This window comes from Callithrix jacchus, chromosome 2, assembly GCF_049354715.1.
Source record: "Callithrix jacchus isolate 240 chromosome 2, calJac240_pri, whole genome shotgun sequence".
NCBI classification, from domain to species: domain Eukaryota; kingdom Metazoa; phylum Chordata; class Mammalia; order Primates; family Cebidae; genus Callithrix; species Callithrix jacchus.
Genome location: NC_133503.1, coordinates 7,841,621 through 7,855,283, shown reverse-complemented (window position 1 = coordinate 7,855,283; position 13,663 = coordinate 7,841,621). Strand labels below are relative to the sequence as shown.

The 13,663-nt window shown below is 40.2% G+C and overlaps 1 protein-coding gene across 10 annotated transcripts in view; it reads right to left on the bottom strand.

The window, feature by feature from the left end:
• LOC108588901 (uncharacterized) overlaps positions 1-13,663 on the bottom strand; it is a 903,226-nt gene that overhangs the window by 457,890 nt on the left and 431,673 nt on the right. For all 10 annotated transcript variants that reach the window (XR_013528665.1, XR_013528668.1, XR_013528671.1 and 7 more), the window contains one exon: positions 6,371-6,449. Coding sequence is in view for 1 of the 10 variants with exons in the window: in XM_078354323.1 (XP_078210449.1) it covers positions 6,371-6,449 (79 nt within the window). In the remaining 9 variants the exon portion in view is untranslated. The remainder of the gene's footprint in view (positions 1-6,370; positions 6,450-13,663) is intronic.

Here is a 13,663-nt window from a genome sequence, read left to right as displayed (position 1 = left end):
CTTCTGCTTTCACCATGTGAACTCTTCACATAGGCCCACTCCCCTTCTACCTTCTGCCATGAGCTGAAGCAGCATGAGGCCCTCGCCAGGTGCAGCTGCCCAACCTTAGCCTTTTCAGCCACTAGAATCATGATCCAAATAAACCTCATTTTTTCTCGTCAATTACCCAGCTTCACGCAGTCTGTTATTGCAACACAAATTGGACAAAGATAATATAGCTCCTTAAATTTTTTTTTAATTCTCAAAACTACTCTTTAGTTACTGAATTATCTTTCTTAGAATAGTACTTATGTTCACTGAGGTTAACTAACTTAACCAAAGCTGCACACCTACTCAATGACAAAGTGACCTTATGTCCAATTTTTCTCCTCTCCACAGATGACACAGCACCTTGTTATCTTAAGAATCCCTTTTATGGGCCGGTCGCGGTGGCTCAAGCCTGTAATCCCAGCACTTTGGGAGGCCGAGGTGGGTAGATCATGAGGTCAAGATATCAAGGCCATCCTGGTCAACATGGTGAAACCCCATCTCTACTAAAAACACAAAAAATTAGCTGGGCATGGTGGTACCTGCCTGTAATCCCAGCTACTCAGGAGGCTGAGGCAGGAGAATTGCCTGAACCCAGGAGGCGGAGGTTGCGGTGAGCCGAGATCGCACCATTGCACTCCAGCCTGGGTAACAAGAGCGAAACTCCGTCTCAAAAAAGAATCCCTTTTATGAGGGAGTTTTCTATTTTTATAATAATTTCTATTGTTAGGATGCAATAATTCATTAATAATAGCAAACTTGGTCTGAGGCTTCTTAGATTGACTTTTCCAATGCCTTCATCTTCCTGAGCTTCAGATCCACTTAAATATAGGGCCTAAGACCATTAGTCACCCAACCTCTTCTGTTAAAAGTGAAAAGCATTTAGTTAAGTGCCCACATGGCTAAATGACTGAGTTTCACTACCAGTTAATAAACAAATCATAAATAACCTTAAACCCTTCAAGCAGACTCAACAGGACTTTCACAATTTCATAATTTTGGTATTACCAAGAGAATGAGTCATCAAAAATAAACATTTTTCTAAAAAATACCCAGCAATCAAAATATCATACAAATCAACTTTCGTTCTCCACAGTCACTCTACCCTTGTGAGGACTGACCACATTCCATTTTGACCTAGTATGAGTGTTTAAAACTTTTTTAAAAAAATTACATTTGGGCTGGGTGTGGTGGCTCAGGCCTCTAATCCCAGGACTTTGGGAGGCTGAGGCAGGTGGATCACAAGGTCAGGAGTTCGAGACTAGCCTGACCAACATGGTGCAACCCCGTCTCTACTAAAAATACAACAATTAGGCAGTGTGGTGGTATGCGCCTGTTATCTCAGCTACTCAGGAGGCTGAGGCAGGAGAATCGCTTGAACCCGGGAGGTACAAGTTGCGGTGAGCCAAGACTGTGCCCTTTCACTTCAGCCTGGGCGACAGAGTCAGACTCTATCTAAAAAAAATAAATTAAGTTTGTTTGAATCTGAAGAAAACCATCCACCCTGTCTCCAGCCCTTTGAACTAACTGGAGAGGTTCATGCATCACAGTTCTTACCTAGTGACCAAGCTGAGTCCCCAGAGCTGCAAAGCTATTCATGGCTACTGCAAGGATTGTGCCTTTTCTTTCTTTCTTTTTTTTTCCAGATATGCGTATTTCCAAACCTTCTTAGTGCCCAGCTGCACTCCCAACTTCTCTTTTTTTTTTTTTTGAGATGGAGTTTTTCTCTCGTTACCCAGGCTGGAGTGCAATGGCACGATCTTGGCTCCCTGCAACCTCCACCTCCTGGGTTCAGGCGATTCTCCTGCCTCAGCCTCCTGAGTAGCTGGGATAAAGGCACACGCCACCATGCCCAGCTAATTTTTGTATTTTTAGTAGAGATGGGGTTTCACCATGTTGACCAGGATGGTCTTGATCGCTTGACCTCGTGATCCACCCGCCTCGGCCTCCCAAAGTGCTGGGGTTATAGGTGTGAGCCACTGTGCCCGGACACCAACTTCTTGACTTGTAGCCCTGTCTTCAACCTTGCTTCTGGCTGATGACTGCGGGCTTGCCCTTCATTTCTCTCAGCCTTTGATGTAAACATTCCCCAACCAACTCTGAGTTGAATTCTTTCTCTCCTCTTATTACCCATTTCCTAGCTCTGACCCCTAAGAACCAGAGAAGGCCAGCAGTGGGCTCTGACAAAGAGGATATGAGGCAGAGCGCTAGACGTGAATATGTGCACTTCCAGCTAAGTTTGTATTATCTATCAGGTTATGCAAAATATAGATGTTCATTTTCATGCCCATTTAACACAGAAGTATCTATCTCCTGGGGTAATGTGCCATTTTATCAATAGTTTTTCTATCATGTGAAGATCATAACATCCTTATATTCTCAGCTCTGCTCTCCAGTTCTCTGGGGAATCCCCTTTCTCAGGTATTAATTTCCACAGTTGTGCTCATTAATGTGATAAGCCTCTCTGGTTTTAAACAGCTCTTCATACCCAAACAGGCCATAATTGAACGGAAGATTTAATTGCTTTTTTTTTTTTTCTTTTTCTCAGCAAACAATCAGACCAGCAAGCAAGGACACAGCAGACAAAACACCGCTCAACTCAGGAATGAAAGACATGTGTTTCTATTCACTACCAGGCAGAAATGTCACTGGATTTCAGAGAGGCTGACTCAGGGCTCGGTTTGGAGTGGAGAGCTATTGAATTTACCCTTCAGACTGGCAGACAGCTCAGCTGCACGGCTTTCTTCCCCTGTCAGTCCTGTTGATTTGCCTTCAAGGTGGTCACTCAGAGAGAGTGAAAGGAAAAGGCCACTGTTGGCCATTTCGGGCCCAGAGATTTAGCTCTGACTCCTACTGATATGGTTTGGGTCTGTGTCCCCACCCAAATCTCATCCTGTGGCTCCCATAATTCCCATGTGTTATTGGGGGGGGTGCCTGGTAGGAGGTCATGGGGGCAGGTCTTTCCCATGCTGTTCTCGTGATAGTGAATGGGTCTCCCGATATCTGATATTTTTAAAAATGGGAGTTTCAGCCAGGTGCAGTGGCTCCCGCCTGTAATCTCAGCACTTTTGGAGGCTGAGGCAGGTGGATCGTGAGGTCAAGAGATTGAGACCATCCTGGCCAACATGATGAAACCCCGTGTCTACTAAAAAAAAAATAGAAAAATTGGTTGGGCGTGGTAGTGCGTGCCTGTAATCCCAGCTACGTGGGAGGCTGAGGCAGGAGAATCGCTTGAACCCAGGAGGTGGAGGTTGCAGTGAGCTGAGATCGTGCCACTGCACTCCAGCCTTGTGAGAGAGTGAGACCACATCTCAAAAAACAAAACAACAACAAACAAACAAACAAACAAAATGGGAGTTTCTCTGCACAAGGTCTCTCTTTGCCTGCTGCCCTCCAGGTAAGATGTGACTTGCTCCTTCTTGCCTTCCGCCATGATTGGAAGGCCTCCCTGGCCACATGGAACTCTAAGTCCAATAAACCTCTTTCTTTTGTAAATTGGGTAGTCTCAAGTATGTGTTTATTAGCAGCATGAAAACAGACTAATACACCCACCAGCTCCAGCTTGCAGCTCTCAGCCTGGCCCAGGGCTCCAGCATGCAGATGAAATGCATTGCTTTGATGGTGTCTTTTGATCACATGGAGTGGGATCCTCTCGCAGAGAGATAATAACTGCTTCACCCTCAAAAACCCGTGGCTGGCCCTGGATCAGCAAATTCCATTTTCCTCTGTACATCAACTCAGTAAATTATGTTTTATGTAATTCTGTAAAAGTTTTGGGTGACTAAGGGTCCCAAGCAAGTTGATTCATATGAGGTTTCGATCTCATTTCAATGGTTTTTAGGAGTCAGAACTAGGAAATCAGTAATAAGAGAAGCAGAGAAGCTGGGCGCGGTGGCTCAAGCCTGTAATCCCAGCACTTTGGGAGGCCGAGGCAGGTGGATCACGAGGTTGGGAGATCAAGACTATCCTGGTCAACATGGTGAAACACTGTCTCTACTAAAAATACAAAAAATTAGCTGGGCGTGGTGGCATGTGCCTGTGATCCCAGCTACTCAGGAGGCCGAGGCAGGAGAACTGCCTGAACCCAGGAGGCGGAGGTTGCGGTGAGCCAAGATCGCACCATTGCACTCCAGCCTGGGTAACAAGAGCGAAACTCCGTCTCAAAAAAAAAAAAAAAAAAAAAGAGAGAGAGAAGCAGAGAGATGATCCAAGTCCGTTGATTGGGGATGTTCATATCAAATGCTAGAAGAAACGAAGGACAAGCCCACATTCATGAGCCAGAGAAAGGCTGAAGACAGGGCTACAACTCAAGAAGTCAGGAGTGGGTGCTAATAAAGACTGAAGAAAGGTACGCCTGCAAAAAAAAAAAAAAAAAGGGCACAATCCTTGCAGTAGCCATGAATGGCTTTGTAGCTTTGGCAGCTCAGCCTGATCACTAGGCAGGAGCTGTGATGCATGAACCTCTCCAACTAGTTCAAAGGGCTGGAGGCAGGGAGGATGACTTTTCAGATTAATACAAACTCAATTTCTTAAAAGTTTGAAATACTCATATCAGGTCAAAATGGAATGCGGTCAGTCCTCACAGTGCAGAGTGCCTATGCAGAATGAAAGTGGATTCCTACGATACTTCAATAGCTGGGTACTTTTTAGTGCAATGTGTATTTTTGATGACTCATTCTCTTGGTAACAACAAAATATATGAAAATGTGAAAGTCTATTGAGTCTGCTTGAAGGGTTTAAGGTCATTTATGATTTGTTTATCAAATGCCAATGAACCCATATTTAGCCATGTAGGCATTTAACTAAATGCGTTTCACCTTCAAGAGAAGGGCCTGGGTGACAAATGGTCCTCAGCCCTATGTTTATGAGTATTTGAAGCTTCGAAAGATCCAGGCAATGGAAAAGCCAACCTTAGACCAAGTTTGCTATTATTAATGAATTACTGCATACTAATGATAGAAATGATTACAAAAATAGAAGGCTCTTCCATAAGAGAGATTCTCAAGATAACCAAGGTACTATGGTACCAATGGGGAAGAGAAAAATTGGAGGCAAAGTCCCTTGGTCACCTACTAACAGTGCAGCTTTGGTTATGTTAGCTAACCCCAGCGAACATAAGTACTGCTCTGAGGAAGATAATTCGATAACTACTTTGAAGGGTAGTTTTGAGAATTAAATTATTGACAACTGGCACTTGGTCTGCCTTATCCCCTGTTGCCTGACTTTGCTGTGTTCCTTTATTGGCACTTGGTTTTCAAGCTATCTGCATTCCAGTTGGAAAACTTCGTAAAACCAAAATATTCAAGTTTATTTTAATTTTTTTGGGGGGGGGGGCGCAAATGTGAGAAGACATGTCTGCATACCATATAGATCATATTCTCTGGCATTTTCAGATACTTAGAATCATAGAGCAAATGCATCTCTGGTTTCAGGGGAGACAGAGCGTCTGAGCAGGGAGCAGGGTGTTAAGACTGCACACGTTTTTCGCTTCGCTGGAGCCGGATCTCCAGATTTGGCTCTTTGTTGTTAGAAAGGAATCCCACAACATCACACATGCCTAGGTCTACGGTCGAAAGAGTAAAACACGTTTTTTAGCCAAGCGACTCTGACTTTAAAATGAACCGTGTCAAGACTCACTTTCTACACGATCAGTGATGAAAACAGGACCCACTGTCTGTTGCGGTATGGCTGAAACTGCTGCGAGTTTACCAAACCTTTGCCTGAGCAGGAACATGGAATACAGATGTGTTTACACTGTGCTCATTTAATACCTTTCCCAGACCTTTTTTGGTCAATCTTCCAATGTTGCACATTTAAATTCCTGACCATTAGCCAGACCCTTGGGAATAGTGCATGAATCTGGGTAGATCCAAATCACTGATCTCTCAGCCCAGGCAAAGTGGACAACCTGATGACTGCCCCAAGTTTTGCCTTCTAGGAGGATTGGCTTTCATCAGTGTCTTTTAAGAATACTCTCAAAGCAGGGGCTGTAACAGTGCAGCAGTTCATTTCAAGTTGGTGACTACATACGGAGCAAAACAACGTGTATGTCAGGTCCAGGCCTTTTCCTTTTCACTAAAGGCCCATCTTTGAGGCTGTCAATGTGGATTGAAGGGGAAGAGTAGCCGCAGCAGAACTAGGCATCGTAGGTGTCTGAGCCTCCTGCTCATAGAGCCTATTTACCTTCCAGACCTGCTTAAGCCTATTCTCTTACCGTACATTTCAACGTGATGATAGATGGCTGCTGTGCATATTCAGACATGGTGGGTCAGTTTAGACCTAGTGTCTAGTTGGTAGAGAAAGAGAAACCTTGGTGACCTGCCCAGATCTTCCCAGCACTCACCATTCTAGTACATGCCAATGGTCTCCTCTTGCAATCACCAGTAATTCTCTGCCTTTGGGCTTTCTGTGAGCCTGTGCACCTGGCATAGTAGAAGTACAAAAGAGTTAACACCCCTGGAAGCGTCCCTCAGCCAGTGACAAACAGGAGCTGGAGAGGAAGGACACTGGCTTCCTCATCCATCAAGTACTATATCCCACTATCTCCCAGGGGATTTTAGTGGGACTGAGCCATTATGAGTTGCTCATGGATGTACCCACATTAGCTCCTTTCTCTTTCCTGCCCCACACATCCGCTTCCCTGCCAGCACCTTCTGAGATCAACTTTCGAACAAACCACATGCACTCAAATCCTGTCTCAAGGTACGCTTTTGAAACAAGCCAGACCGTAACCAATAGCGCTGATTACATGTCCACTTGATGTTAGGTGCTCGGTTTTCTTTCAAGCATAAGTCAGGAACTTTTTAATCTCAAGAAAAGAATATTTATTTGAAAAAGTACCTATGGCATTGCTCCAACACTGTAATCTGCTTATAGCTGGACTATATTTTCTATATTCCTTAAAGTTTAGTGTGGAAAAATCTGAATTCTAGTCAATGGAATGTTAGCAGAACCAAGAAGAACCTTGGAAGCAGAACCTTCCAAGCCTAGCTCATACCAAAAAAAAAAAGAAAAAAGAAAAGGTAAGAAGACTCTCATGAGTGCACCTGTTCATGTTCTATTTCAGCTTTCTACTATCTTCAATAGCAACATTCAGTGATATGGTTTGGATGCTTGTCCTCCCCAAATCTCATGTTGAAATGTGATTCCCCATGTTGGAGATGGGGCCTGGTGGGAGGTGTGGGATCATGGGAGAGGCTTCCTCATGAATGCTTTAGCATCACGCCCTTGCAGGTAAGTGAGCTCTCACTCAGTTAGTTCATGCAAGATCTGGTTGTTTCAGAGTCTGGGACCTTTCCCTGCTCTCTCCTGCTCCCTGCATGTGACAACTCTGCCTCTCCTTCACCTTCAACCATAATTGTAAGCTTCCTGAGGTCCTCATCAGAAGCAGATGCCTGCACCACACTTCCTGTACAGATGACAGAACTGCGAGCCATCTGTTCTTGTTTTCTATAAATTACTGAGCCTCAGGTATTCCTTTACAGTAATGCAAAAATGGGCAAACACCCAGTGTGGCACTGGGTGGTAAATAATGAAGATGGCAGAGACTTGTCAACCTGGGTACCTGAGTGGCCATATGGAACAAAGCACCCCTTTCCCCAGCTGCCCTGGAACTGCACTAAACTGTTAGATGAATAAGAAATAAATTTCTATTTCCTTGAGTCAATTCATGTCCATGACTTTGTCTTACTGCTGCCTAGCCTACCTTTACTGACATATATAAACCTCAAAATTATTATGTGAAATGAAAAAAATGGGAAACCATAAGCAATAAAAAGAATTTCAGAGAAAATTAGATCACTATGCTTGATTTTGCTAAATCCTTATTTTTTCTACAACTCCATAAAAACAAAATAAAGCAACAAACATTTACAAATGTTCATCAAACTTAAACCTCACAAGAACTCACTGATCACTCCAGTATTGCATAATTATTTTACTCTGAGAATAACTGCTCACATAGTTTCTAACCTTTGCCTACTTGATTAAGAGGAAATTTTTGTTCTCACCCTCATTATTTTCTACTTAATTTGTTTTCCTACCAGGAAATCCACCTACAGGGACTTGTTTTTCTGGCTATCTACAGAGATTTATTCTCTTCAAATACTTCACTGCCTCATTTCTTCATAGGCTGCCCATATCACCACTGACAGGTTCAAATCATAGATTGGAAGTTACTTATTAGATTAATCAATTAAAGACAGAATAAATGATTAAGACTTTCAATTCTAGTAATTGCAAAGCAGTTTATATTTGATTAAACTGCATGCAGATAACAATGATAAAATTGAGACCAAAAAGTCCCCCAGAACAAAGATCAACCTTTCTGATGGCACTGGAGAACAATTCAAAAGCATGCAGAAGTTGGAGTTAATCCAACCCTTGAATGAAAGAAACCGCACGAGGTGAGATCTATGCTTATATTGCTTTTCCTTTGAAGGCTTCCCCAGTATGTTTAGTGCAGATTCCCTAGAACTTAGGCAAAGAAATACATGACCTTGTTGGTCTGAGGTGTTAGAATTTGAGTATTCCAGACTGCTGGAAATTTTAAATGATGATGCAAAAATTGAGGGAGTCACAGAAAGGAAAGTTCCCAAATCTGCATATAAATTTCCCACAAGTCCTTGACTGACATTTGAATTATGCATATGCAGGGGGAGACACCAAGACTCTCAGCAAAGTGCAATCGTTGAAAAGTTGAAAGACTTGAGCAGAGAGATTTTATCTGTGACTTATTCGAGGAGAGATAGAATTTGGAGTTTGAATCCTATTGAGTTACAGGGTTTTGATAAATACCTTGGACTTCTTATTTATTTTTAAAGAGAGCTATCTTAATTTGCAAGGATTGTTTCTCAGGAATAAAGAGAAATAGAAATAGACCCACCTTAACAAAGAATTTTTAAAAGCATCCACATGGGGAAGATAGTTATTTAGCAATTAAATTACCCACTAGAGCAAGAAACAACTCACCCCCGAATGATAACAGTATCTTGTTTTTTTCTGCAGCATAACATCTACAATGTTCAGTGCCCAACAAACAATTATTGGATATGGAAAGGATAGTTAAATGTGACTTGTAGTCAAAATGAAATCAGTTAATGGATAAAGACCAAAGACAACCTCGATGTAATTAAAAATAGGGACTTTCAAGCAGGAATTAAATATGTAATATGTAAAGAAAAACAGGATTATCATTAGTAAACCAATGAGGAAAATCAACACAGAATATAAACTATTAAAAAGTCCAGTTTAAATCCTGGGACTTAAAAATACAATGTTTGAAATAAAAATGTCATTGGATGGGCTGAACAGCAGATTAGATATAATAAAAGAAAATCACTGTGAACTTAAAAGAGAAAAAAAGATTGAAAGAAAACTAAACAGATTCTCAGAAACATATGAGACAATATCAAATACTTTAACATATGTATAATTGGAGTCTTAGCAGCAGAAAAGAGAGATAAAGATCTAGAAAAAAATGTTTAAAGAAGTAACTGTGAACTTCACAAAATTTAGTAAAAAATCAACTCACATATGCAAAAAAAAAAAAACTCAGCCTCAAACAAGATAAATATAAAGAGAATCATAAGTATATTCTCATAGTTTCATTGCTGAAAAGCAAAGCTAAAGAAACTGTCTTGAATGCAACAAGAGAGAAATGACACATTATACATAGCACAAGGGAACAGTGATACTATTTATGACTGACTTCTCTTTTGGAACAATGAAGGTTAGGAGACAAATTGTCTACCCAGAATTCCGTATCTAGCAAAACTATCCTTCATCTATAAAAACAAAATAAAGACACTCCAGATTAATAAAATTTGAAAAAAATTCACTGCCAGCACACCTGAATTATATAACATGCTAAAGAAATTTATTTAGGTTGAAAGTAAATGAAATCAGATAGAAACTCAGATCTACAGAAAGAAATAATGAGTACCAGAAACAGTAAATACAGTTGACTCTTCATATTCACAGATTTTATAAACATGAATTCAAATAACCATGGATCAAAAATATTTTTAATAAGTTAAAATAAAATATAATGCAGAATAACCACCATTTACAAAGTATTTACACTGCATCAAGTATTATAAGTAATCTATAAATATCTTAAAGTATATGAGAGTAGGTGTGCATGTTATATGCACATTTTATGCTATGCTATTTTATATAAGAGACTTGGTGTCTGTAAGATTTTGGCATCCAAGGGGAATATTGAAACCAATTCCTCAGTGATACCAAGGGATAACTGCACAGTCAATCCTCATTATTTGTAGATTCCATATTTGTGAATTTGTCTACTCTGTAAAGTGTATTTGTAACCTCAAAATCAATACTCATGGTGCTTTTGTAGGCATTTTCCCATATGTGCAACTCAAAATATTTGAGTCTGCCTCATGTACACGTTCTCAAATGAGGCTGAAAAAGGCAGCACTCTGCCTTCTTCTGTCAACTTTCATGCTATACAAAAGTGACCCCTTTGTGTTCTATTTAGCACCAAATTTTTTACACTTTTATGCTTCTTTTGGTAATTTTGCTGTTTAAATGGACTCCAAACAAAACACGAAAGGGCTGTCTGTGAGTGCAGATAGGCTGTGATGTGCCTTATGGAGAAAATACATGTGTTAGGTAAGCCTCATTCAGGTGTGACTTACTGGCCATGGGATCACTGTTATTCAATCAACATAATTGATATGTCTATAAATATAAACACACATAGAACAAAATTAAGTGCTCATCAGTTGATGAAGATTTTATTACTAGAGTTTCAAAGGAACCTAACCTTATATTTCCTCTAGAACCAACAGTTTAGTATTTGCTAATTCAGTTTTCACAATGACTTTATATAATGTTCCTGTGAATAATAAGAATTGCACATGGGTAAATAGAAAAGTCAATCTTTAAAAAAAGAATTCTTTAAAGGCACATGACAATGTGGTACAAAAATGTTAACACTCTTCTGGGTTTATAAAGTATGCAAATACAAAATATTTGAGAGCAAAAGTACAGAAGACACTCACACAATACATTTATGGGTAAACAACATTTATCTCACGTAAATGGCAATGCAGATGTAATAAGCAAATCATATCATAAGCAAATTGCAATGGGAAGGAGAGAAGTGAAAAGATACATATACACATATAGAGTTACACTCATCAGACTATGGAGGATGTATCCCCAGACTGGGAAACAACAGACTAAGTAAGCTACAGAGTTGGCCACCCATCTGTGCACAGACGAGAAGAGGTCTCATGAGGCTTCGGTGCGATCTGGGACCTTAGTTCTTTTTGTAATGAGGTGTTTGACATGAGGCCCGGTCATGAGGGCCCTTTGCAACTGAGCTCAAGGAACACAAAAAGGTCAACTTGTTTTGCAACTGTCTATTGTTTTTCAATAACTAACATATAGGTATAGGTTGAAATAGGTACTTCTCTGAAACAACGCTAAGTGAATGTCTCAAGGGGCTCACACGACCTGTTCTGGAACTTGGTGACCATTGTTTGTGTCTATGTTCAACTAAGCTCAAATTTAATATTTAACTTTTTCTCCACAGTGGCACAGTATTAAATCTAAGTAGCTAACCAAAACCAGAGACATTATAATCCTTAGAACAATCACCAAAAAATTAATATAGAAAGCAGTATCTTAAAAGTCTAGTGAATAAATTCAAATAGAATCTTAGGAATATCTGATTAATTCAGAAGAATGCAAAATGAGGACCAAAAAACAAATGGAACAGATATCAAATACTCAGTAAAATGGTGGGCAGATACCACTGTACGTCAGTAAGTACATTAAACATAAAACAACGCTCAGATGAAAAAGCAAAGACTGTCAGACTGAATAAAAGGAGCATGCATGAATTGGCCAATGGGGTTAGCAAATATTTTCATCATGATGGGAAACCACTTAAGAAACTATTATCCCATATTCTCTGTTCATTAGTGTATTTCTGGGTCAAGTCCCACTCCTGGCTTCAAAACTGGACATGTAGCCCAGATCTGGATATGCAGAGCACGGTCTCTCCCTATCTATAGTGACTGATTAAGAAACAGCTGTATGACCCAAAGTGTACTAATGTAAATAATGTAAATATTTATGATGGAATATTGAGAAAAAGAAACTATTTTCTCATGTTTTAAAGCTAATATGTAAATCTGCATCTACTGGTTGCCTCTGTGTATTTGATGATGAAGACAACACAGAAAAAAACAAAATGGAAAAATATAAACTTATTTCTGATGTCATCCTTTCAGCCATTGGATTCAAGATGCCTGAAGCCATATATATTCTGTCTTTTCAGTTATTGGAGCAATCAAAATTTTTTTAAAAAGAAATAACCATTTGTTGGTTTCTATTCTTCACAGCCAAAAGAGACAGGATGAACACAAGTAGCAAACCAATTATTTTCCAAATAATCAATAATATCAACTGAAGTAAGATACGTCTATTGAATGAGTTTGTTTCTAATTCCCGACCCAGTTTCTTCGACCATAAGGAATCTCTGCAAACTCGTACACCAGAAATAATATAGAGGGTTGGCTTCAACCCTCTGCAACTGATGGATATTGTTCATGAAAACACTGTGCCCTCTAATTTCCACATGACGTATTAGTAGGGCCCAGCGGGTATGCTCTCAACCAACACAAGTCCCCCCTTGGCTGTTCTCCTTAGAAGGATTCTTCATCTTTTTCTTTATCCCAGAATGTTTATGCAATCTCTGTCACTGTGGGTATATGTATAAAGATATGGGCCACCACCTTCTCACATCATGGAAACACTGACTATTGATATACACAGAAACTAAAGCAGGAGAGATTTCAAGTAGATCTCTGTTAATCACTGATGTTGAAGGGAATCTGACACAATTAATAATGTGCATGATAATTAGGAAAATTACCTCCTAATCTTTACAAATCACCACCCAGATGATTGATTTTCTCATATCTCCTTACTCTTTGGAATGAAAGAATGTGTTTTTAGAAACTTGCCAAATTAGCTGTTTTATGTCTCGGGATCTTCCATGAATTTCAGATTTTTGTGAAATGGACAGATACCAGTGAAGTCTACAGCTATTTACTGTCACACATACAGAGAATGAATACAAGGCCAGCTGATTAATACACAGACACCAGTGTAAATATGATGTATTGACCAGAACTGGCTCTGCACTCAATTCGAGAAAACTGTCTTGGGAGGTTTTGCAAGTAAAGACAAAGTGGTTACAGTACTCTGTGTTTATTCCTATGACATGGTACATTCTCAGTAAATGTCTGGTGCATTGAACTGGATATGCACTAGAGCATAGGTGATTACTCTGTTCTGACACTGCTAATAAAGATATACCCAAGACTGGGTAATTTATAAAGGAAAGACATTTAGTTGACTCGCAGTTCCATGTGGCTGTGGAGGTCTCACAATTATGGTGGAAGGCAAATGAGGAGCAAAGTCACGTCTTACATGGCAGCAGGCAAGAGAGCTTGTACAGGGGATCTCCTCTTTATAAAACCATCGGATCTTGTGAGATTTATTCACTACCTTGAGAATGGTATGGGGAAAATCACCGCCACGATTCAATTATCTCAACCTGGCTCTACCTTTTACACATAGGGATGATGACAATTCA